The sequence below is a fragment of the Podarcis vaucheri genome (assembly GCF_965113315.1).
Source record: "Podarcis vaucheri genome assembly, chromosome: 4".
Classification (NCBI taxonomy): domain Eukaryota; kingdom Metazoa; phylum Chordata; class Lepidosauria; order Squamata; family Lacertidae; genus Podarcis; species Podarcis vaucheri.
Genome location: NC_138762.1, coordinates 50,166,428 through 50,192,742, shown reverse-complemented (window position 1 = coordinate 50,192,742; position 26,315 = coordinate 50,166,428). Strand labels below are relative to the sequence as shown.

The 26,315-nt window shown below is 40.3% G+C and overlaps 1 protein-coding gene and 1 long non-coding RNA gene across 3 annotated transcripts in view; one reads left to right on the top strand and one right to left on the bottom strand.

The window, feature by feature from the left end:
• LOC309531363 overlaps nt 1-6,728 on the top strand; it is a 35,821-nt gene extending 29,093 nt beyond the window's left edge. Inside the window, exon 2 of the long non-coding RNA XR_014219252.1 lies at nt 6,567-6,728. This is a non-coding gene — a long non-coding RNA (uncharacterized lncRNA). The remainder of the gene's footprint in view (nt 1-6,566) is intronic.
• The window catches only part of CXADR (CXADR cell adhesion molecule), a 31,092-nt gene extending 8,366 nt beyond the window's left edge, over nt 1-22,726 (bottom strand). The window contains exons 1-7 of one of the 2 annotated variants that reach the window (XM_082220788.1): nt 22,401-22,726; nt 10,489-10,649; nt 9,937-10,135; nt 8,858-9,010; nt 6,767-6,889; nt 6,513-6,651; nt 4,283-4,469 (exon numbers count right to left, since the gene is read on the bottom strand). In XM_082220788.1, coding sequence (XP_082076914.1) covers nt 4,283-4,469; nt 6,513-6,651; nt 6,767-6,889; nt 8,858-9,010; nt 9,937-10,135; nt 10,489-10,649; nt 22,401-22,455 — 1,017 coding nt within the window. In that variant the 5' untranslated portion in view covers nt 22,456-22,726. Of the gene's footprint in view, nt 1-244; nt 4,470-6,512; nt 6,652-6,766; nt 6,890-8,857; nt 9,011-9,936; nt 10,136-10,488; nt 10,650-22,400 lie in introns of those variants that run through there. The other variant, XM_082220787.1, reaches the window with a different exon arrangement.
• Between the last annotated feature and the right edge of the window lie 3,589 nt (nt 22,727-26,315).

Here is a 26,315-nt window from a genome sequence, read left to right as displayed (position 1 = left end):
GCTTGTGGATAAGCTGACATCTTTCATGCTGACACAAATTATACCTCAACAGTTAGATGCTAATAAACAGGACAACTGCCCCAGCTTTCCGCATGCTTTTACTTTTTATCTTAATTTTTAAAGGAAGAAGCAGAATATTAAGAATGACCACAACCAACTTTCACAAAAACAAATTATCCTTTCAAAATTACTTACAGGAGAAGATGGGGGCGGGTACAGAGAGAACACACACTCAGACACTGCATCAGAATAATAGTTTTCACTAACAACTTTATTTCAAGTAATACATAAGTCATGAAACTACAACAATTTGGGACTTGTCCTACAAATTTCAGTGCTTGTACTTCAGAAGTCTGAAAAAGCGAATTGCATACAAACTGCATTCATTGCCAAATCCAAAACCTATCACAGTGCCTCATTAATGTCCTGTATTATTGCTCCAAATGCTGAGTTATACACTAACACCAAATGGGCCTAAGCATTCTTAATAATGAGCAAAAACTAGGAAGGTCCACAAGTACATTTATCCCGTTGCCTTTAAACAAATGAATTACCACAAATGAATTACCCTTTGTGCAACAACGACTTGTACATGCCAAGAAAAATGAATTATTTCATAAGAGGTACAATATCAAGATTGCCTCTATCAACAGTGAGGAGGCTCAAACCAAGGAGATGATATTCAAAACTTTGTTACTGACGTTTTTAAAAATAATCCCTTTTTAAAAACTATTATCAGTTCAATGCTATGAGGGCGTGCCAATCAGAGATACTGTTAAATATGTATTTGCTTAAATGTATGGTAATACATTAAAATTATTAAATCATTCTAGGTACCGTCTTTTGATTGAAAGCAAATGTATTTCATAAAGACTGCCATTTTATATTTAAGCTAAAAGACTTGCCATTTTAAAATCAACAACATAGAAAACTGCTGTGAATGAACTACCTTACAGATGGCCTTAATATTTTTATTTAACTGCTTGCTGCCTTTCAGAGAGAGGTTTAGCAGAAGTACTATTAACATCTGAAGACTTTTATTTAGGTTATTCTGCTACCTCCTCCCATCTAGCAACTGGGATGCCATTATTTTTTCTTCTACATAAATCAGTATCTGACATCTATTTTTTAAATGTCAAATCAATGCAGACCATATTAACCTTAATCCCTACATACCAGCTTCCCCCCTCTCAAACACTGATTGTGCTGTTGTTGCACAGCTTCTCTACAGATCATCATCATCCAGATAGTAAATTAGTACAATAATGAACTGGCTGTGTTGACACTATTGGTATGCAGGGGCACAGTGCCATCCCAGGCCATGACCTCTCTCCCTTCTCCTGCCTCCTGGTTTGTCAAAGCAACAACACACACAGCCTAAAGAAAATCCGACAGTTTACCATGGGAAACTTTTTCGGACCTTATCATGTTTATAATAGCAGTGTCCTTCAGACTGGTGTTTTGGTTATTCAGTAGGGTCTAGGAGTTAAGTGCTTAGAGCAAAGTCTGTCCCAAGTCACTTCCTACCTAAAACATATAGATCTGCTATGTCAGTTCCTATTACTACAATCTCCATGCAATTTTATAAACAAGCAGACACTGTCAAGGTTCCAAAGCCTAAGAGCTATGTTTTGAAGGCTCATCGTGCTATCCTTCATTCTACCCATTTATTACTTTCATGTGAGATGACAAGTTAATAAATATGCAGAAATTCTTCTGACTGGTGTGCTACCACACAATTATGCCTTTTGCCCATTTATACCACAAGTAGAGTACTGAGGCAATGCTATATGAATATACCCCATGTTCATCAACTGTGCAACACAGCATTTTTAAATCTTTCAGTGAGAGTTAATCTGCTTAAGTAGTGTGGCAGAATTCTAGAATCTGGACTGTATTACTTCAGAAACAGTGCAGTAGGGTAACCTTTTCGAATATTCCTACAAATGCTCCCTCTGTATGTACTAAATTTGCAGATCATGGAAAGAGATTTATTAGTTGTTGCCTGATGTGCCAGTTTATCACACTTAGTATTTCTTGTTTGAGTGGGGAAGCATGCAAAAATGCAATAGCTTGGCTTCAGTCTGAAGCAAAAGAGTCCAGAGTTCAACCAATCTATTGTGTATGTCAAGCCTGACTTTAAGTAGCAGTGTGTGCTCCCCGCCCTCCAAAAAAAATTGATCTACCGTGTTACATATTTAAAGGAGGCTTGCTTTCATATTGCATGTTTAGGTATTATTATTATTATTATTATTATTATTATTATTATTATTATTATCATCATCATTATTATTTCCCTCCTCTTTTCAAAAGCCACATGTTAAATTCCTAATCATCCATCTGTCTGGTGCAACACAGTAGATAAACAGGTTTTACAGGAAATAGTAACAATCCCCATGAAGGTATTATAGACACAGCAACAAACAAAAAGGAGTCATTTTGAAATACAGGACATTATGACATTATGTAGGCAATTGAGAAACATCCAAAACATTGGCAAGGGAAAAAAATTAAACATCAAGTAAGAAGGGATTAAGTCACAGCGTTGTGTTGAAAACTATACCTTCATCTTGTAGCACCTTTAAGAAAAGTAAAGTCAGGCACCAGAATATTCCATAATTGAAACTTAACTTACAATCAGATGTAAAGTTTATTGAAAAGGCACAGATGAAAAAAAAAAAAGGATATTCAATCCAAGGGCATCAGATAATCTAAAACATCTCAGTATATGAATACTATTTACACACTTACAATCTATTCACTACCAAAATTCATCAGGGCGTATGTACTTCACATAAAAGTCCTGATGTGAAGTTATGCAATACTCACTATAATACATGAAAATATCAGATCTACCAAAGTTAATAAAATCATAGATATTTACAACATTTTTTTTTATCTGATGTTTTCATAGCTACACACACAGGTAATCCAAATTTCTTCAAGTTGGAAGAGCAGATAATGCAGACATTGTATTTTACTAACATCAGAGCAAATAATACACAGTAATATAGCTTACTGCAATGGCAGTTTAAATATCTGCTGATATTTAAATCCGTGTAATTCTGACAGGGAACATTTCTATACAAATTCAGTATCAATGGCTTCCTTGTAATTCATCTGGTTATTTAAATAAACAGATAAAAGACTATAAATTAAGTAGAGGTTTCACTTTTATGGCCTTCTAGGTTTTTCTTTTCTGTTTTCTAATTAAAATAGTATAGGAACACAGATGGGAGGAATAACCAAAAAATATTATCAGAAGGTATTGGAAAGAGCCATTGAAGGTATCAATACTGCAGAAAAGCTAGGGGACGAAATCCTTAAGTCCTTCACTATCGTTACACAACATAAAGAGCAATATTAAATATCCCAAGAACACACAAGTGATAGTGGGTTTTTTAAAAAACTAACAAACCAACCAACCCGCAATTCAGACTTCTGCACACACAAATCCGCAGAAATTCAGAGTGTCTGACGTGCAGCAAGTATTGGTTACAGAATGCCAAGTGTTAATTTAGAAATAAGACTTCAGTTGTAAATTTTCTTTTTAAAAAAATCAGGTGCTTATTGTGCAAACACACAGTGTTATGTATCCAAAAATAAAGAGGTTTATGCTCATGGGGCAAGCAGTACAAGATATATTTAGTGGCTGCATGGTCATAGAAAATTACTATCTTCCTACAAGAGAAAGAGACCAGTGGTAGTGCCTTTTGAACAACTGAGATCAAAAACCAACCAAGCTGGTTGTGTCTAGCTGGAACTGACAATTCATTCAGTTTAAAGTTATTGATAAAAATATTCCGGGGTCTATATTACAAGAATTTACGTCCATCTTTTACACAAGAAATTTCCATCACTGTAACAGATGTTGAATATATTTCATTCTCTCTAAAAATGTAAGGACAAACAATTCATGTCATACAGTTCAGTATCTCCTAATATTATCAAAAGTTCAGAGCAAAGGGTTCATTTAACAACCCATACAGAATTTAAATATTGCTAGTGTTTCATGTTTACTCAGAGATGACAAAACTTTCTTCAAAAGTTTCAGTTTTTAGTGTATATGGTCAAAACTGGTACAAAGGTAGTAAACAAAGCGCACTTGTCAATGCTCGAGATCAGTTCTGTGCATATTTAAAAGTGTAGAACTGGAACAAGTAAATGCACTGAACTGCAGAAAGTATAAATTAATGCTGTACTATACTATGGAACCATCTTTGCTTTGTGCTGGAATCATCACAGGAATTGCTCCCATTCTACTTAGATTAGGTGCAGCTACCTTTGGTGGTTGAAAATTTGGATTCTGAGGAGAAGTACGCTCAAAGTCTTCACTTGGTACTTTGTTGTATTGAGTCTTGGCATATCCATCCATATTGGAAGGAGACATTGAACCCAAAGAAGAGCGATTACTCCCTATATAGCTTCGGGCTGTTGAACCACGACTCTTCGGAGGAGGAACGTCCTCTCTGAAAAATTAAGCAGATTTTTAAAATTACTTAAGAGTCTTGTAGGAAGGAAAACCCAAACACTTAGAAACACCCCTATCCATATTGACTTGGTACCATTTATTTCAATGAAACATTGCCTCAAGGCCCCCCTCTGCCAATCCTGGCACCTGAGGTCTGTAGGGAAAGTGATCTTTAAGGTATTTGGGGCTTTAAGCACCATCCTGAGCACCTGAATTGGACCCAGCAATGAACTGGAAACTAGTACAGCTGTTTCAAAACAGGGGTTATATGGGACATAAACAGAAGCCTAGCCAAAAGTCTAGCTGCTGCATTTTGGACCAATCAGTTTCCAAGTTGCCTTCAAGCACAGTTCCACAAGGAGCACATTGCAACAATCCAATCTAGAAGTTACCAGAGCATGGAGTACAGGAGCAAAGTTATCTGTGTCCGGAAGGGACCAGAGTTGGCAAACCAGCCAGAGGTGAAAAAAGGAACTCCTAGCCACCAAATCCACTTGAGCCTGCAATGATCCAACAGCACCTCCAAGCTGTGAACCTGCTCCTTCTAGGGGAGGGCAACCCTGTCCAGACAGGCCATCTCGCCACCTCCTGGACATGAGAACTTGGAACACACAACACCCGTCTTTTCAGGATTCAGCTTCAGTTTATTGGCCCACATCCAGCATATCCCCTCATCCAAGCACCAATCTAACACCACAACTAGAACAAAGAGACAGAGCTGGGAGTCAACTGCATATTGATGACAATTCAAATATCCTGATGACAACTCCCAGAGGTTTTGCAAAAGATGCTAAATAGCATGGGGTGGGGGGCCAAGATTGAACCCTGCAGCATCCAACAAGACAACTCCCATGGCACTGAATAGTAGCCTCTCATGATTACTTTCTGAAAATGGCCCTGGAGATAAAAGTGGAACCACTGAAGCAGTGCGCCAACCTTCTAAGACACTTGAGAAGGATACTGTGGTCAACAGCATTGAAAGCTACCAGGAAATTGAAGAAAACAAGCAGAGTTCCACTCTCCCCAGCTCTCTCCCAATAAATGTAATCAACCAGGGAGACCAAAGCAGTTTCAGTGCCATCACCAAGCCTGAACTCAAGACTGGAATGGATTTAAATAATCAACTTCTTCCAAGCATGCCTGAATCTGGACCACCACCACCTTCTTGAGCACCTTGCCCAGGAAGGGGGCATTTGCCACTGGGTGATAATTGTCCAGGGATATCTTCTTAAGGAGAGGGAGCACCAGTGCTGATCAATCACCCTCTGGACCCACCCAGTCAACCCCTACAGCTTGTCCACATCATCCTCAAGCTGCAACTACCTAAACTGATCCAGTATAGATGGACCCCTCAATCAGATTTGCTCTTATTGTGGCATCCAATGCCACTGAAATCTAAGTGATTTTGTCCCTAAAGTGCCTCACAGAGTTGTTACAGCAGGCCTTCAATGGTGTCAAAGCAAGGCTCTCTTGGTCAGGTAACTTTGCAATGGTGTGTTGGATGGATACTTGTGAATGCAATGATGGCCAAGAAACTTTCTTTGTCGCTACCACTAAATAGCTGAAGCATGAAATACTATACCAGGTGCTTGATCCAAGGAATGACTACACATTTATGAAACTGCCTCTTAGGGGCCAACTTTGGCACATACACTACACAGTCTCCCCTGCATTTAAAGGATGTTCGTATAGATTAAGCAAGGTGGTGATTTTTTAGTGAAATAGTTCAAACTGGTAGCTTATGTACTACTTTCCCCAGGGCAAGTTGTTAGGATATTTTAGTCTTATAAACCCTATACATACTATTGTATATATTTAATATTCTTTAAATTGTTTGTATAAGTTATAAGTAACTTTGAGCTTTCAAACTGAGGACAGGGCAAGGGAAAAGTATGAAGTCAAAGAAGTACATGAGCAGATGTCAACAGTTCTAGTATTTCATGCAAGTTGGTTAAACTATATGCCTTTGTCAAAACATTTTGTAAAATTGACAATTAAATTTTTGAGCTCATGCCTAGTTTCTCATGCCACAGTGACACACCTTATATCATGATGCACTTCTTTTTCGTATTTCTTCTCTCTTTGTTTCTTGCAGCAACAGAAGATTATAAAAGCTAGTAAACAGAGACCTAAAAGAGTCCCTATTACAGCTCCAGCAATGGTTCCAGCTCTATTCACAGCTAAAACAAAGAGAACAATGATATATGAGATGGCAGGAATTAATTCTGCAGTTTAATGATAAAGCCTTACCAAATTATTATTTCTATGTTTTTGCTTTCAAAAGATAATACTTACGAGGGGTGACATTCAGCACAAGAGAACACTCATCTGCACCAACTCTGTTGGAAGCTACACATTTGTATGTGCCAGAGGAAGCCCGAGAAGCATTTTTAATCAAAAGATCACCTGTATCTGAATCTGTAAATATATATATACATATAAACTTCATTAGAATTTGTCAAAAATAGCATTTGTAAAGCATGGACTTATGTTCTTACGTGTTTAAGTTTTGACTATTACTTACACAAAATAATTCAACACAGTTAAGGTACAAAAGAAGTTTGGTTTCCAAACATATTCAGAATTAGCAAGTGGAAAGTCAGAGACACTCACTCTGCCAACTCACCCACCCCATTCCTATTAGGAATAGTGTTGGGGCTGCTGCTATAACAACCCTCCAAATCAAGATGAAGTAGCTATGAGGTACCAAACTGATTAGCAACCAAATCTGCTACTGCTATTTAGATGTTTACTAGCTATAACTTAAACTGACTTTTCATAAGGTGTCTGGAAAAACTCTTGCCCCCACATATTTACCCACCCATTTAATCTAGGTTGATCTAGAGATTTGGGATTTTCTACCTTGCCTGGATAAACTTCATAGTATTACAAGAGGATACCATTTTCTTCCAAGCTTTTTTATGATTCACATTATTAGTATTATCCAATGAAAATTTCTATTAAAATTAATTAACTGACTGCTGAGAACAGCCTGCTTTTATAGTTTTATAAATAGGAAAAATAAACTAACAAAATATTTAATGAACTGGCACACTGTTTCCCAGCCTTAGGGCCAGGAACCCCCAAGGGATCCATGGGTAATGCTCCTCCAAGTCTGCAGTTGGATGGTTTCCTATGCTGCTGTACCTCTTTGCAGCAGCATTCCCAGGAGTGCTGTGTTATCCCTGAGGAGACTGTGACCGCTGGAAATTGTGGGAACATGGTTCAGCAGTGTTGGTCTATGCCTTCCCTACTTTCCTTTGCTGCTGTGAGGTGTACTTGGGAAAACCTGGTGGCAAGTTGCAAGAACGTAGCAGAGGCATGTTGCATTTGGCGTTTTCAGGCCATTTGTGATGCACAACACTTAGGGCTTATTGTAGAAGGTGGAATACACAGTGTGGAGGGCTGTAGACCCTCAATTTAATTTTAGTGATCTCCATGCTGTGGACTTTCTGCCTACTAATTATTGGCTGCATTTGAGTTCCTCAGTTACGGCAGCAGTGGAGATTAGTTTTGGTGCTCTATTAAAGAATAAAATTTGTGGATTTGGGGGAGTTTTCTGTCTTAGAGATCATTTTAGGGTTGCCTGTTGTCCTGAGCAGAATTTGCTGCTCATGCCTGCCACCTTATTAAAAAAAAAGAATATAAACAAAACCTATAAATGAAATAGAATCAAATTAACTGCATATATAAGTAGATTTACTTACAGTGGTATTGATATGCAATACCTTTTGGAATTAATTGCTTAGGTTTTGATTTGTGGGTAAACTGAGGAAATAAATAAATGAATCCTTGCTGCTTTCTTTGATTTTGGCACATTTGCCTTTTCTTTTAAAAGTGTTACTGTGTTCATATTTTTTTTGCTCATTATTCATTATATGACTTGCATGTGAGTTGCATCAAATTACAACAATTAGCATGTGGGGGACCATTAATTTTTTGAGGATAAAATAGCATCCTCATAAAGGTTGGAAATCACTGCAGTAAAATGCATGATAGAAATCATTTTTGTGCCCTTCCACCATCCAGATTCTGTTATTTGACTGAGTAAAGTTCGCAAACCGGGACACCACATTTTGCAGAGTTTGTAAACTGAATCGTTCGTAAACAGGACCGTTCTTAAACCGAAGTACCACTGTATAACTCTTCTTTCCAGCAAGTTCCAGAGCTCACCAGGGGGCATTGGGTTTTTTTACTACCTTCATGGCCCAAGGAAACATCTCTGGAAAATTCTTTAAAGAAACTCAGCAGAGCAGACTCAATTTTTAAAAAATCAACTCTTTAAAATTCAAAGCTCTGCTTGTAATTAGTTTAGCATTTGAAGTTAGAAGGGAACAGACACTCGTATTCAAATATGAAAAAGACAGTAATAATATAGAAGCATACTCAGTGATGATCTGTCCGGAAGTCCTTCTTTACCCATCTTCCCCCAGTGGTAGCTTATAAGGGGAGTGCCTCCTTGGGATTTACACTTCAGAGTAACATCAGTTCCAATCTCCTGTGATCCTTCAACATAGCATTTGGTCTTTTGAGGTTTTTCTATTAAAAGAATATTATTGTACTATGAATGCAAACTTTAGAACTATGTACTCATTAAATGGTATTTGTAGCCGCAACATAAACTATACATACATCACAGACATTTTACCCACATATTTTATTGTCTTTCAAATATCAGTAGTTTGCCAACAAATTGTTACTACAATTTCAAAAAGATTAAGCTACTTCTTCCATGAACAATATGAGACCAACTACAGAGCCATTTCTTAGGATATCACACCACAAATTTGTCCCACCCACCAGTTTGCACTATGTCTTGCTTCAAAATGTAACAAACTTATGGCCATGGTGCCCTTTAATCTGAAATATGGCATGCAAAATGCTTTATTTCCTGGCCCAGCTAATGCAAGATAATAAGGGGGCTGATTTAAATACTGTCCATCTAACAACGCCTCTTTACAATGTTTAGAATCTGTAGCCTTTTAAACTGTGTGGGAGAGGGGGTGGTATTGTTCTGTTTGTGTTGTTATACTATAAACTGCCCTATGATCCTCAGATGAAGGGTGATATATAAATTATATGAATTGAAATAAATACAAGCAAATCTCCAACTATTCATCCAATACTTACAGCCAGTTTATAAAATCAGATAAAAAGTAATATTAATTGTATGCATGCAATAACTCACTAAAGCAGGGCAACCTACAGCTCATGATTTCAGAAGCCCTCTGCAAACAAAGAGTTATCCATTCCCCCTATTCCACAGACTGCTGAAAAAGGATGAAAGCCGGGGGGGGGGACCTACTTTTGGCCCCATTTCCACATGCTGCTGCTGCTGCAGCCTTGCCCCCTGCCAACATGCAGCGAACATGTATCTCCAAGCAAATACAGCTCTCAACAGAAAAGAGTGTCACGAGCCTGCGCTATGTACAGTTTATGCAATTGCAAAACTAGAAATATCTTACCAAGTACAATCAGCTGAACTCTATGGGTCTGCATATCAGGAGCCTTCTTCACTTTACACTGGTACGTGCCACTATCAGCCGGCTGTAAGTTCAGGATATCAATACTCGCATCTCCATCAGCTGGGTTCTGATTAACAAACTGTACCCGCCCAGCCATATGATACTTGTCATAAACCGTGTCCTGACTGTACATAATTACCTGAAAGGAAAAAGAGACAGATGACTCTATCTTGTATATGAGTTATCACAGAGTTGGAAGGGACCACTAGGGTCATCTAGTCCGACCCCCTACGATGCAGGAGTGTTTCGCCTAACATGGGGCTCAAACCTATAACTCTGAGATTAAGAGTCTCATGCTCTACAGTTATGTATGTTCTATCCAACATGATTTCTATTTTCCCCAGTAGTAAATAAATATGTCCTGGAACTATTTTCTGGAAGGACATTAGGTTAAACATTTGAATTCTTAGTCTGACCTTTGGACTTACCTACGTTCAAAATGGAAGTGAAACATATGGAAGACCTAGGAGTTTAATAAAGCTTTTCACTTACTGGTTGCTCCTTTTTTGGCTCCAAGACAACCCATTCAATGTCAAGTAGTCCTTCATCTCCTGCTGCAAGAGTATACTGGCAGAGCAAAGTAACCTTCTCTCCTAGAGCCTTTGTTACCATCGTCTGTTCAGTTGATGTTATTGTTACTCCCTCAGTGAGATCTAGAAGCAAACCAAAATTTTAACACCTTAGAAGTTAAAAGAAGTATGAAAATATATTGTATGCACAACTTTGAAAATAGGAATAGCTTCTCCATCTTTTAGACATCTAAATAAACCATGTGACCTGGAACCAACTATTGCAAACCTCTTGCATTTCTATGTATTGCAAGATACAAAGGAAACACTGATTACATTAGCTGTTTGCCCTTAGGGACTAAAACATTACTCATATCTTTTGAAGGATTTTTTATGTTAAATAGATGTTGCATGCCTTTTTCATTACTCTGCTATACTTAAAAGGCCAGTGCAACGCTGTGCAGGCTAAAGCAAGGAGGACTGAATTCTACAACCACGGTACCTGCGTAACGATGATGTAACAGTATACTATCTACCTCCTTTTATCACAGCAAAAGTAGTTTCCATTTTACAATAATGGTTTACGATCTAAGAGACACGATATAAAATCAAGGGACGAGGAAGGCAAAGTTGAGCACTTTCATTGCAATAACTTCATGGAGTCATTCTGAGCAGCCATAAATCTCTCTGTGTGTTATTACTGAACTACCCCCTCCCCCACAAAAATGGGGGGATGTAAGTTGGTAATGTCAAACTCTGAGGCTCCCATGTGTCCAAATTCAGACAATAATGTAGTATTGACATATTGGGCCAATTCACATGGTAAACCAGTTATGTGGCCATGCTGTATGCGCTGCTATTTGCACTTCAATTCCTCCCCTGCTGGAAATGAAACAAGCCACAGTCTGGCTTGTCATCATGTGCGAACATGGACTTATCAATAGTTTCTCCCCCCAAAACAAACCTAGCTTAGAAAAAAACCACAAGCTTATGTTTTCATTCATGAAAAGGCAAGATTCTGGCTTGTTTCTTTTACAGCACAGCAGGAGCAAGGGAGGAGTGAAGTGTGGACTTTGGGGCAGTGGTACATGCAGCTTCTTCACATTAAACCATCGTTTCTTTTAACTATGGCTTGATGTAACACGAGAAACAGGTCACTGTTTGATAAACAATTCACTAGAATCAGGAAACGTTTACTTCATTCCTCCTATTTTTCACAAAAGTTATATAATTTTAAGTGTAGGACTATCAACATATGACTGCTATTTCTCAGTGAATTCATGTGACACTTCTCACATCGTTCTTCAAAAGAGAACACGGTAAATCTACAGCCATATCATGAAGTTCCATTTTCAGACAAAGACAGCTTAATTTTAAACAACTGTGTAGTTTAACATTTTCATAAAATCCCAAATGAGTTTTCAGATCTAATGCTTTTGGCAGCCTTTTCTGCTTCATCTCCTCCTGGAACATCAGCATAATCCTCAGTTGCATGCTATACTCAGAATAACAATAAATTTCTGACACACACATTAAGGCAAGCAAATGAGTACAACATCTGCATAATGGCCAAAGAACTTTTTCAGAGATAGTTAAGTAAAGACCAAGATAAATGTTTGTACAAATTTGGGGATTCTAAATAAGAATATACGTTCTCAACTCTCAAAAAAAACAAGTGAAAAGTAGTTTTCAAAATTATTCCATATAAATGGTGAGGTGTGTTCTGCAATGCTTAAAAAAGAAACAAACTTGTTCCTATACTGTTTTTTGCTACCAATTAGATTTTTTTGGCAGGATTTCTACTGTTTTTACATTAACATCCAAGTAACAAAGGATAAGGAATGCTTCAAAATCAAGCAAGAATTGCTATACCACCATACAGTACTAGAGTTATTAAATGCCATTATCCATAACATATGCTGTGACATATAGATTTATATTTAAAACAGATTTTTGTTTGTCCAATACTGTTTTCTACAAAGGTATGACAAGATAGGAAATAAAACATAAACACAGATATATTGCCAGAAATATCTGGGATAAAAGCCCTTTTAGATATATATAGAAATCTTACTCCCCTCCCCTCAAATTTATCCAACATTCCAACATGCAATTCTTCCATAATATTTTGGTAGTACTGTGGTGCTCTTCTCATTCTCTCAGGACAGCTCACATGAACTTTCGCATGTATGGAAGTGTGGGTTTTCTGTAGACAGAATGTGTTACTTGGACATGAAATGTAATTTTGCAGTTCTAAAGCTCCCTCCTGCAATGTTAGAGCCGAACAGGATGCACATCTTTAAAAGATGCAAGCCCAAACACCAAATCCTTTTTCTTGGTTTTGTGCCAGAGCTGTGGTGCCGCTCGTGCTTATAATGCAACGTTCAATACGCCCGTGCTGCAGAAGCACTAGGGTCACAATGAAGAATTCACCAGGCTCTGTTTTCAGTCTACATGATTTACAGAAGTGTAGGGCAATTTTCAAGGTAAGTGATGCATTAACTTTACCTATAGACTTCATCTTCCTAGTGTTGCAGCAATAGAACTGCTGGCACAATTGCAAAGCTAAGCAGAGTCCTGTATGTTTTCAACTTGGATGGAGAACCACATGTTAAGATTCCTGCACTGCAGGGGGTTGGACTACATGACTCTCAGGGTCCCTTCTAACTCTATAATCCTAATAGCTATATAGGAAACAGCCTTCACCAACCTAATGCCCTCCAGAAGTTTTGGACTACAATTCTCACTACCCCAGTCAGAGCAGTTATGTTGGCTGGGGCTGATGGGATTGTAGTCCAAAACAATTGGAGGGCACTACACTGGGTTAGATATACAAGCAGACCAGGTAGACATGAAAAAGCATACCACCACAAACATGAGCTTTCACACTAGTTTCCTTCATGTAAAATTAGGGTACTACTTAATTACTAAAAAGTAAAATATTCAGAGAACCACATTCTAATACAGGCAACGGCTAATTTGCGTGGAGGTTGCATTCCAGGCCAACACGTGCAACGGCAGAGTACACATAAGCCCACCCCACCCCCTTTTCCAGTTCGCCGTGATGTACACATGCAGAGACGTGCATCAGACAGTTGTTGCCTGTAATTAACTGATACTCTATTGGAAAGGAAAAGTCTGTCTCATCTCCCGTTAGGACACTTACAAATTGGAGTAATTATGGGTTGTCCGGAAAGAATGGAGGCCTCTGATATTCACAAGGTTTCTCTGGATTGTGGGAAAAGTCATGTCTCTTTCATGCACCCTACTGAAAGACATGCAGTCCATAGCACAACCTAAGTCAAAGTTTTTAATAAAGTTTCTCACCAAAGACTCTTGAATAACTAACAAAAAGAAGTGCAACTTTACACTATGCACAGTACAACTATGGAATTCACTCCTACAAGATGAGGTGGTGGCCACCAACTAAAAGAGAATTAGACATATTCATGGAGGTTTGGGTGATCTGTGGCTACTAATCATGACTTCAAGGATAAGCATCTCCTCTGAAAAATGGTTGCTAGGAATCGTGAGTGCTATTGTGCTCATTTTCTGGCTTGTGAACAGACACAATGAGAACAGGCAGCTAGAAGGACCTTTGGTCTGATCTAGCAGGGCTTTTACCTATTTTCATTTGTTGTACTATGTGGAGCTGCCCTTGAAATGATTGCAGCTAGTGCATAAGGAAGGCAGCTGCTGGAAGTCTAATAGGCCTAACAACTTGGGACTGTGGAATGACAGTGCTGGGAGACCTGTACTGTCTGCCTTTTCTTATGAATCCCTATTAAAAGTGATAGTTTTGACATATAAAAAAGCCCTGAACAGCTTAAGACCTAATTACCTGAGTGAATGTGTTTCCCATACTGTACTGCTGGTGCTTTGAGAATCAACTGGAGGAACCCCCTTTTTCTGTAATCTGCAGGTCTAGGAGTTGACAGGGGCTTTCTCAGAAATGACACCTCTATTACAGAACATCCTCCATCCTGGGCTTTTACTGCCACTGATATCATCTGACTGTAGGCACCAGCTGAAACCTCCTTTCACTAAGCTTTTAAAGGTCTGAGTATTTTTGAAGATACTGGCCAGCACTGTAGAATGGATAAATAGAGTGGGTTTCCCCCAAAAAATGAAATTGATACTTTACATACATTATTAAGTAACCTGGGATGGATGATTAGATATAATATACTTCTGTGTGACCATGCTTTTATTTCCATCCCTTCTTGGCTGGAAAAGTAAATATAGTAGCCAAACAGAATCCAGGCAACTATTGTGCCACTTGGGAGAGAATGAAGATGTTTCTAAGGCAACTCTCTTAACAGCAGTTCCCAAGGACATATGACACCTCTATGAGGAGGAGGATTGTATTGCAGTTATGTTAAATATAGGTGCAGCTCCCAAAGAGAGTCTCTGTATTTGTTAAGCAACCTGACAAGTAAAGAGAAGATTTTTTTTTTTTTAGTTTAGCTGCAAATGTAAACTTCTGAAGATGAGCAAAACTTGACTTGACAGCGTAGTTCTTGAAATCCTAGGCATTCACACTTTTCAGCAGAATAGTAAAAAACAAAGGCCCAATTGTGGAAGTACTTGGAATAGGATAATAATAATCATTATCGTCCTTATTATTAATGCTAAGAGACAGCTTTCCCAAGCAGCCCCTTTTTGTGGTTGCTGGTTTGAGTTTCTTTTGGTCTCAAGATTGCGGTTTTGTTATTTTTACCTTTGTTTTTGGGCCAGCCAAGAGCAGCCAGGTGAGAGGGAAGGAGGAAGGGACTCAGAGAGATGATAAGGAGTATACAGAGTGGCGTCTGCCTGAAAGGGGGGCACCCCCACTCTAGAATTAAGTGGGCAAGGTCAGGAAGTATCCTTTCTGCAACGCACCCGGAAACAGTTCCAGACTGTGCGCTGCCACTGCCTCCTGCCCACACTCCCCTCCCTCATCAGCTGACCTGCCTTCTCCCCATTCTCTGACAGCCGGGGGGGGGGGGCTTTGCTTCTGTGGTACTGCACGAACAAGCTGGCTCACAGTAGCTGAAGACTCTGCATGTCGCTACCGTGCAAGCCAACTGCCCTATGTTGCAGTGCAAGCTGTAGCAGTTCCAATTGGGCAGTAACAGCTACTTTACTAGAGAGTCATGCAGGGCGACATTTCTCTCCTCCCACATCTTAAAAAAAAATACATACCTAACAAAGCCCTATTATCATTAAGTAGAGAATGTTACACATGGAAAATTAGGACAAGGAAAGGGACGATGATGATAACGACCTAAAAAAAGTATTTTATCTGCATGACCCTGCCCTTAGGAAGTATGCATTTATTCATTTATGGAATTGGTGGAGGAGGTAAGTGTGGGCATTTGGAGATCAGTGGTGGCCAGCGTAAGTCTTTGCTTCAATGTGATTTCTGACCATATGTGAAACTCTTTTGACGGCATCCACACTGTCAAGAGTTTTCTGGCACTGAGCATATCATTAGTGGAATCATGAGCAGAGGACTAAATACTAGAAATGCCTCAATCATATTTTATAGAAATCCATGCTACAATCCTTAAAACAATCCTACATAGCAAATGGTCTTCACTTAAGGGAGCTAACCGAGCATCAATTGATATTTGCTACGTTTTTGGAAGCAGAAAGGACATGGCAATGAGCCCAGCTTTGGCTGGGGAGGGTGGGATATAAATAAATAATAATAATAATAGGATTGGTCAATAGGTGATAGTAGTAGTAGCAGCAGTAATTATTTATACCCCACCCATCTGGCTGGGTTTCCCCAGCAACTCTGGGCAGTTTCCAACAAAAGATTAAAAATATATTAAAACATCAATCATTAAAAACTTCCCTAAAAAGAGCTGCTTTCAGATGTCTTTTAAACGCCAGATAGTTGTTTATTTCTTTGACTTCTGATGGGATGGCGTTCCACAGGGTGGGCACCACTACCGAGAAGGTGACTACTATAAATACAAGCTTCTTGCACCCAGAAAATAAGGGAGCTGCGTATCAGTTAAATAAAGAGAAAATAGATCTACATCTGTGGATGTTTTAGTCAATTGTTGGCGAGACAGTGCTAATAAACTCCACTACCCCTATTTCTGATCTAAAGCTTCCAGTCAACTAAAGTTCCCAGTCTTCTTCCTGAGTAGTTTCTCCTCAGTAAATATTCAATACCAGTAGTTCCCAAACTTTCTCCCCTCACACACCACTTGAAAATTGCTGAGGGTCTTGGTGGACCACTTAATGATTTTTCTGATTGTTGTAAACATTAACAATGTGCTGTGTTAGAAGCTGTTATGTACAGTGGAACCTTGGTTCTCAAACTTAATCAGTTCCAGGAGTCCATTTGACTCCCGAAACCATTTGAAAACCAAGGCGCAGCTTCCAATTGACTACAGGAGCTTCTTGCACTCAAGCAGAAGCCATGTCGGGCATTCGGCTTCCGAAAATCGTTAGAAAACCAGAACACCTACCTCCGGGTGTTTGGCGTTTGGGACCCAAAACGTACAAGTACCAAGGCGTTCGAGAACCAAGGTACAACTGTGTTCTAATTCCTCCTTTTATTTTGTATATATTGTATTTTATTGTATTACAATTTGAACTCAGTGTGCGGCTCGCAGGTTCTGCGTCAAAGTACTCTTGCAGCCCAGCCCACTTGGCCTGAGAGGCTGGACTGTCCTAGAGAAGACTATGTTGTAGTCACACCAGCCAGCTCCTATCTAGGTGTTGCCACAAACTTTTGCCACTAGAGATTGGCTGCCCAGTGACTGCCTAGAAAACACTACCTAGAAAGTGGTTAACAATGAGAGAGCAGAATTACATGGTAGCTAGTTAACATCCTACCCACATCTTTGGAAAACCAGTAAACATTTGCTGGGCTGGGCATTTGCAGTGAGAATGGTAGGAAGCAGAAAGCTTATGCACCTCCTTCCATCTCCACACCACTGCAACTGCCAACCCTGTCACTGCTTTGATGTTACAAGAAAACACAGAATTAAGACCACCACATTTCCCTTTGTAATATCTAATTACTTCCAGAGACCTCTAGAGACTATTACTGAGGGAAATGAAAGGAAGTTTCTAAAACATAGAACACTCAATTAAATTTTTGTTTTCTAATGCTAGAGAGAGAAGACAAACTCTAAAACAAAACCTTGCAGCCTCTTTTCGTTATTTTAGACACATAAGGCTAGAACAAAATTCATAAACTAGTAAAATATTTAGCTATCAGATACTTAAGAAATGCTATGCCTACCAGACAAGAACTTCAAAAATGGGAATTTTAGCATTCTTCCTTAATTAACAAATAATGAAATTAAAAATTAAGACACAAAGATTGGTGAACAGTTTTTGTACATCTTAATTTTTAAAAAATTATCATTGCTGAGAAATGTGTTTTTTCCATCTGAAAACCGTGTGCACATTTTAGTTTGAATGTCTAGGATTAATCACATGGGATCAGATCTGATTTGCACTGCATTATCTGTACAGGCCCAAAGTTAAGACTGAAAGCCTGAGGACACGGACTGTCTTGTTGGGTTTAACTAAATGATCTGTAAGCTGCTCGGGAAGTCTTTGCTTATGGGCAGGATAAAAATCCTTTAAATAATTAAAGTGAAGCCAACAATCATTCAATCCAGCAATTCACAACTTTTTAGTAGGCACAATCTGGCTTCACATATATCCTTTCTCCCACAAAAAGAAGGTTCCTTGCCAATCACAACCACCTGTAACTGACAGGTGCTTTGGCCACAAGTGAGCCGCATTGTAGTAGAAGTGGAATGCTTTGCACTTCTTGGGAGACACCCTTTCACCACCAATGGACTATCCTGTTCATTTCCACACATTGAAATGCTCCGGGGACTCGGCTAGTAAGAAGGATGCAGAACCAGAATCCGTGCAACATGTGGTCAAGACATCAACTGTGGAAATCAGAAATCAAATGTGGTTAAGATACTGAGAGCCATTGCATTAAACAGATGTAACAAGAAAAATTACAAAGCCTGCTCTGACTACTTTAACTGTTTATTAGGTGTTCCCAATTTAATTTCTTTCTAATATATAAGGTTCTGCACATTAACTTGCCTGCTTGCTACTAGCAACCACCCTCCCACATCTAAAGAGCATCTCTATAAATGTGAACTGTGTGGGAAAAAGCTTTATGCAAAGCCCTACTTTACACCAAGTAACCCACACTGTGGAGAGGCCATATGTGTACCAAGTATGGGGGGGAAGGCTTCTGTTACAAGGAAAAGCTTGCTGAACATGGAAAAACCCACACTGGAGTGAGGCCTTATAAATGCCCAGAACAAGGGCAGAGCTTAAATTACAGCACCAGCCTTCAAGCACACTAGAGAACCCACGTAGGGGAGAGTCCATACGAATGCTCGGACTGTGGAAAGAGGTATACTTTTCATTCCAACCTTAGTGTGCATCAAAGAACCAACACTAAACAGAAGGCTTTTAAATGCTCAGAATGTGGATAGAGCTTCTATTGCAGAAACAGCCTTAAAAGTGTATTGGAGACGACATAAAAGGGGAAATCCACACGAGTGCTCAGACTGAGGTTGGGGGTATAGTTCTCAATCAAACTTTGTTAGATATCAACTCATCCACATCAAGGAGAGGCCTTATAAATGCTTGGAATGTGAGCAGGGCTTCCAGAGAAGCACACAGCTTATTGCACACCAGAGAACCCATGAAGTGGTGAGGACATAAGAATGCTCAGACTGCGACAAGGGATTTACTTCTCCATTTGATCTTATTAAACATAAAAGAATGCACACTGAAGTAACACCTTACAAATGCTCAGAATTTGGCCTTTTAAATGTGTTGTGTGAGGGGGGGTTATTGATTGCTTTTGTTTTTATTATGTATTTTAATGTTGTGATCTGCCCTGTGATCTTCAGATGAAGGGCGGTATACAAATTTAATAAATATAAATCAATCAATCAATCCCTGCTTTTCCATTCATGAGACATTAACTACCCTGCCCTTTTCTCCCCATAAAAGTTTAATGAGCAAAAGCTGTGAGTTCTGTCCCACCTCTGGGTTTTGCAGTAAGTAAAAAAAAGAAAACAAGCCATTCCTTTCCCCTCCCCTTATATCCCCAGCTTTAGTTACTATAGGATTTTGCAGCTTTTCTTACTATAGGATTACCAACATTTCCTGTTCCACCACAGAGAATTGGGAGGAAGAAAAGGAGGCATGGATTCACCCCCTTTCCCCATTAGACGTTTGCAGAAGCTGGCAGTGGCAGAACCCATTTCTCCATTTGCAAAAGTCTAGCAGAAGAGCAAGCAAGCACTTGCTCTTCCTAAATGTATCTGCAAGGAAGATTACAAACAATAATTTAACTAGTAATCCAAGTCAAAATTTGCAAACCTTCAACTGTACAACCCTGTTTTCAATTCTGAAAATTCTTAATTACCAGCCAACAAACTATAAACTAGTGGTCAGTGTTATTATATGCCTTCATTGTTACATGAGGAATTATGATGATTAACATTCAGTGCAGCACTTGATGAGCAACCTAAGTTATCTGTATATGGTATAATTCTGTGACAACTGGGAAAGAAATCCATTTCTGAACCATCTATTTTATAAGTACTGGTTTTCCAGATAAAATGAAAGCATTTGTTGACATCAGACCAAAGTTAAAATAGTATTGCCTTATAAATGAGATTTAATCAATCGTCACTTTTATTACCACACAGTAAAAGCTGGTGTCTGATTCTAGGCTGCTATTTAAAACTTGAATCCGTTTTTTACTTCTATGTACTTTGAACAAAATATTATTTGATGACTGGACAGGATTTTTATCCCATGAGTAATGTTCCAAAGCATGTATGACATCAACAATAGCATAAAACATTTCAACAGGAAACAAAGGGCTGAAAAGTGTTGAAAAGCTTTTATTTTGCATAGCTTTTAACTCCACAGGTGTTGCATGCATTGAATTCTGATTGTTGCATGCAATTTAATAGCTAGGTTTTGAGAAGAGGAAATAATTACAAGAAATTTCTCAAAATGAAGAGACTTGTCCACTATTACATTACCAGTTCTATGAAGAAAACCTTTAAAAAGGCTTTTATATTTTCAAAGGTATCCAGATTGCAAACTTACATTTATAATTTAGTTTGTGGTTATTGCAAAGTTAGCATACCAAAGATATTTACAACTTGGAGAACACACGCAAAACTCCCACCATCCTATGCTCTAGCCCCAATACTTGTGGGCAAAGCATTTTGCATGGAGCATAACATCTACATCAATTAATTTCCAAAGATGCTCCATCAGTATCTCAAGTTCAATACAAACGACACACTGGAAGAAAGCCACTTCACTTTTCTTATGGATATGACTTCCATTTAAAAACAAACTAACCATATGTGCACTAATATCTGTGCACTGTGCAACTGCCTCAAGACTGCCAGACTTCTTCATAGACACTCCAGCCAGTCTTGTTCCTCCTGCAGATTTCAGGAACTGAATCTTCTAAATATAAGTCGTATCAAACCACTAAGAAACAGTCCTGCCCGTTTTGTGAATTGTGCCAAAGTAAAAAGACATGCATTCGCCATGCATTATGGATTTCAGTACAGCCGGTAATACAGGTTTTCTTTCCTAGAGATACCAAGGTAAAAAAATCACTGTGATGAAGGCAGCCTTTAAGTTCACATGTTCAAGCTGCAAAATAGCCTCAGCCTTTAAGCAAAAAAAAAAAAAAAAAAAAAAAAAAAAAAAGGACCTACTCTACATGCAGCTATTAATCCCATTTATTTCCAGTATTCAACTAGCTTCCCAATCTACAGTCACAGAGTCAAATTCTGAAGAGGCTAAAAATTAATCCTAAACTGAAGAGCACAATATTTTGCTTTTTTAAAAAAGATCTTCGGTGTCTTTTTCTTTCTTTCCCAGAAACACAGGGGAAGAGAGTAGAAGAAAGGATCACGCTGCTGCCCAGATCACAGAGATTGCAAGGAGAGCTTTGCCCCTCCTCCCTCTCTCCGTTGAGCCCTCCTGGCGCTGCCGGCTTGGCTGCTTGTCGAAGAGCCCACGTTTGGCAAAAAAAAAAATTTATTTGCCTTGCACCTTCCAAGGCACAGCCAGTCTGCCGCGTTCGGACTGTGTGGATTTGAGATGTCGGTGCTAGGATCTGGAAGAAACCTTGCTTTTATTTGTTTTGCTAAGAGAAGAAGTCATCCCACGCAAAGAACACACACAAATTCCGCCTGGCAGCCGAATCCAGAGGAGGGAGGGCTCCGCTATGGGGCGTGGGGAAGGGAAGGGCGGCGGAGGGACGTTCAGCACACACAACAAAGCCTTCGACCTCAGCCCGGGTGAATCACCAGAGACAGAGAGAGGAGCTCGGCCAGCCCAGGTTGAGACCAGTCCGGTTTGAGCGCGCCCTCGCCCCCCCCCAACCCCCAACCCAGAAACAAAGCCCACAAAAAAAGGTTTTAAAAAAGAGAGAAGTTGCACACATCACATTTTAAAACATTATAGCTACGTGGGAAGCCGCCAACAGGCAAAGTACTTCGAGCCAAGCAGAGGCGCTCGTATCTCTCTTTTACATCCAGCCCCTCCATAGTTCCGAAAACATTTTTATTTCAGAAAGTACGCGCGGTTATCTGTAGGCAATACTTTGGAGCAGCCCAAGCGCCGAGTGATTGAGGACCTCCAGCCATATTTCGCGAAAATACAGCCCACACGCGCGCTGCCCACCGCGACTCCGACTCTTTGTTCCCCCACCTCCTCCCGCGGAGACCAGCAGAAGAAGCGCGCGGAAGGTGGGGCGGGGGTCGCAGGGAAAACAGTGCGGGGGAAGCGAAGCGGGGTGGGGGGGGAGCGGGGTCTCTTTCCCCTCAGGGCGCCGGCTCCGTCGCCTCCTTTCCTTACCTGCGCACAGAAACAGGAGACTCCACAGCAAGCGCACCAGCAGCAGCGACTCCATGGCGGGGACAAGCCAGCCGGAGAAGCAGCAGCAGCAGCGGCGACTCCAGAGTAAATTCCCGGCGGACACTCTTCGGCCCGACCCTCGCAAGCCCAGCAGGTGAAGCGGCCGTCACTTCCGCCCGGCCACAGCTCCGCCGCCGCCGCCCGCTCCGCTGTGCTGGCACAAATGGGAGGCTGAGGCAGGCGCCGGACTCGCCGCGGAGGACGGGCTTCCCCGCCTGCGCGTCTGACTGGGCTGAGCTCACACCCACCTACCTTGCAGCCTCCCACCGAGCAAGCAATGCCCGCCGGGCGAGGCGGCGCCGCGCACACCCCTGCGGACACTTTCAGCGCGCGCTCTTCTCTCAACAATGGCTGCGAGAGCTGCGCGGCTGCTGCTTCACCTGGGAGTAATCCCCGTTGAATTCAATGAGATCTACTTCTGAGTAGACATGGCTAGGATTGCTTGCTCCTTAGCACCTTAAAAAGAAAATAAAACGGTGTGAGTTCCCCTGCCCCTTTTCGATATCTTGTTTATGAGTGAAGTGGGGCCATTCCAATTTCCATTAAGGAGTGCGAGTTCGATTTATTTCCCGCAGAATCCCCATGTTTTGTTTTTTGCCCATGTGCCACTCAGGTAGGTATTCTCTAACTAAGCTGCAGTTGCTACAGCAACACTCCCAACCAAACAGCACAAAGGCCCACACTCAACACCATTTTAACTATCTTTACATAAGGCACTGTAGCCCTGGGAGGTGCATAGGGGTTTTCGGCACCCTTAACAAGCTATAGTTCCCATGATTTTTGGGAAGGAGCCATAATTATTGAAGTGTCATAATAGTACTTTAAAGGTATGGTGTGGGTATGACCATAAATTAAGGAACAGGGTGCTTCTGAGCACATGTTGGCGTTTGAATTCAGCACCAGAGATGACTAAAGATCATGGTTTTTTTGCACAAAATTCCACTCCCAATATATTTTGTACCCCTAGGCAAAGAAAAAAAAACGATATTCCACATATGGAACCCTGACATACTGATAGTTGACTCTTACTCCAGCACTGGCCATATGGACAACATCTCCACAGCACCTGAAGACAGCAATTCGTTTAGAGGGACACAGGGCAGGATATAGCTCTACCTTCCAACACTTTGCCCATGCTACCTGCCCCATTCAATCTGCTGCCTGAGGCAGTTGTCTCATTCTGTCTAATGATAAGGCCAGCCTGGTTGGCTTTCTTCATTTCAGCAGCCTAGATGAAAAAAGTTGTATTGTTGCAACTGCAAAGCAATTGGGAGTCAGAAACCCTTCCCAATCTATAGCAGATTATCAGGGATCTACTAACGGATGCCAAAATACCTTCTGCCCATCCCTGCCCTAAGAAACTGTAAGGCATTTCCTCACTGAACCTGTTTAGTGAAAAACGATTCCAGGTCTAAGGGAGCAATCCAGATCTTCTGCTCCTACTGCTGGGGCTTTAAGAGAGCCGCATGGCTACTGCTGCATCTACAGTTCTGCCTCTCATAGTGGCCAGGAGGGAAAGAAGAGGCTGAATAATCAGTGCAGAGCTACTACTACAGCAAGTGGGCCCACAGAACCAGCTCAGCATCTCCTCCTTGCCTCCAGAACACCTCATTTGGGGGCTTCTGCTGCCCACCCTACCAACAGCACTCCTACCCACAGATAGGGTGCCCACATTCTGCACTGGCAGAATGACACCTGCATCGCTCCACCAACAGGTCTGTTTAGTCAACAGAACTGGGCGGATGGAAACATCCACCCAATCCAACCATCCTCCCCAGCCAGCATAAGAGGAGCTTCGATTGCTCTGCTAAACCCCAACACACTTGCACGTGTCAACCACTTCAGTGGATTTGCAGAGCCAACCAACACTCGTGTTAAACAGTTGCACTAAGAGTGCATTAGAAATGTTATCAAACTCATTGTGAGAACTCAAATGTTTAAAAACTCGAGCTGCTGATTTGTCTAAACAGTTCTAAATTCTGATCAGGACTTTAGGGTTTTATACAGCAGTGTGGTCTAAAATATATTCACCTTAGGCTGGAGTGTATGTTTACAAGCCTTTATTATTACTTACTTACTTACTTACTCTCTCCATAGAGCTCAGGATGTCATTTTCACCTTAACAGCAGTGCTATGAGGTAGACAGATTGAGCTGCAATGACTTGTGTCAGGCTATGCTGTTATGGTTGTAACTTGTTTGTTTGTTTGTCTGTATACTTCAGCATTATAACCTTCCCTGGGACCTGATAGTAAAGGGAAGGTAAGAAATCTAATCAGTAAAAGCATAAGGTTAAAGGCCAACATTAGCCACTACATTAACATTCAGTTAAAAGACGGATGATACTGTCCATTGGAAAGAAGGATTAGGACTGGAATGTGTTTGCATGTGCCCAGTTATCTCCATTCTCAGAATAGACACTGAGCTTGGCAAATATAATTTTGCTGACAAGTAGATAGAGATAGCTGATGGTACATTGTTAACTAAACCTTGAACATTTGAAGTGTATTTGTGTTTTTAAAATGTTATGAGAAACAGTTTAATAGAAGTTTGCTTGAGAAGGATAGTTTATTAGGAGGAAGGATTACATAGCTGTCAACGTTTCCCTTTTTAAAAGGGAAATTCCCTTATTCCGAATAGGATTCCTTACAAGAAAAGGGAAAAGTTGACAGCTATGGGATTGTGTATTAATTGAAGAGATTTCTTCATTCTGTCACAGGGTGTCAACCCCTATTCTAATTGTGATATGTTTTGAACAATTATAAAGCATTCAGCTGAAAAAGTCTCTCAGCTACAGCAACTCCTTAAATTCATGTTTGCGAACTCCCTAACTCTCCTATAATAATTTCATATTGTAGTTCAAGCGACTGATTATTTAACTATGCCTAAATCCACCCACAAAACCGAATACATCAACCAGTAATAATTTATTATGAAACAGTGCACTATGGTTAATTGGAAGTGCTTTGGCTTGCTGTCAAGAGTCACCTGCAACTACTCCTTTATAAACACCCTCACAGAATGCTCTTTGCTTGGGGTGGCCCAGTGTCTTACATGGATTGATTTCTGGAGGCTGGTTAGGTCTACTTTATGGCAAAATGTTGAACTATATACAGTGTCTTTAAAAAAAAAATCCTCACAGAATTTAAAAAGAAAAGCTATTGTGAGGAAATGGGAGTAAGGGAATAGCTAGGTACTTAAGGGCCCAGACATGACACAAATTGGTATAAAATACCCATACATTAATTTATATGGATAGATGTCTCTGAGCAAATGAAAAAGACAGGTAGCTGGAGTCTCACTAGTACAGTTGTAACTTGGTTTTCGAACAGCTTAGTTCCTGAAGGTTTTGGCTCCCAAACGTCGCAAACCCAGAAGTGACTGTTCCTGTTTGCGAACTATTTTTGGAAGCTGAACATCCAACGGGGCTTCCATGGCTTTTGACTGGCTTCCTGCAGCCAATCAGAAGCCGCAATTTGGTTTTTGAACGTTTTGGAAGTCGAATGAACTTCCAGAAAGGATTCCGTTCAACTTCCAAGGTTCAACTGTACTGTGCGTCACAGGATGCTCAACTGCTCTGTAAGTAAACTATTTTAAAAATATGTTTTTAAAAAGGCAGAGAGCGGACCAGGAAATGTGGGCTATGGTGCAAAAGACCTTGTGGGGCCATCCCCAATAAGGTCCCTGCATGGAAGAAATCCCATGAAGAGGAAAGATCTGAATTAAATTACACAGACACTAAAGGAGGATTTCCCCAATACACAGAGTTCATGAATTGTAAATTACAGACAGCATGGTGAAAAAAGAGGCACAATTGTTCAGGGAAAGTAAATAAAATAATAATATATAGTCTGAAG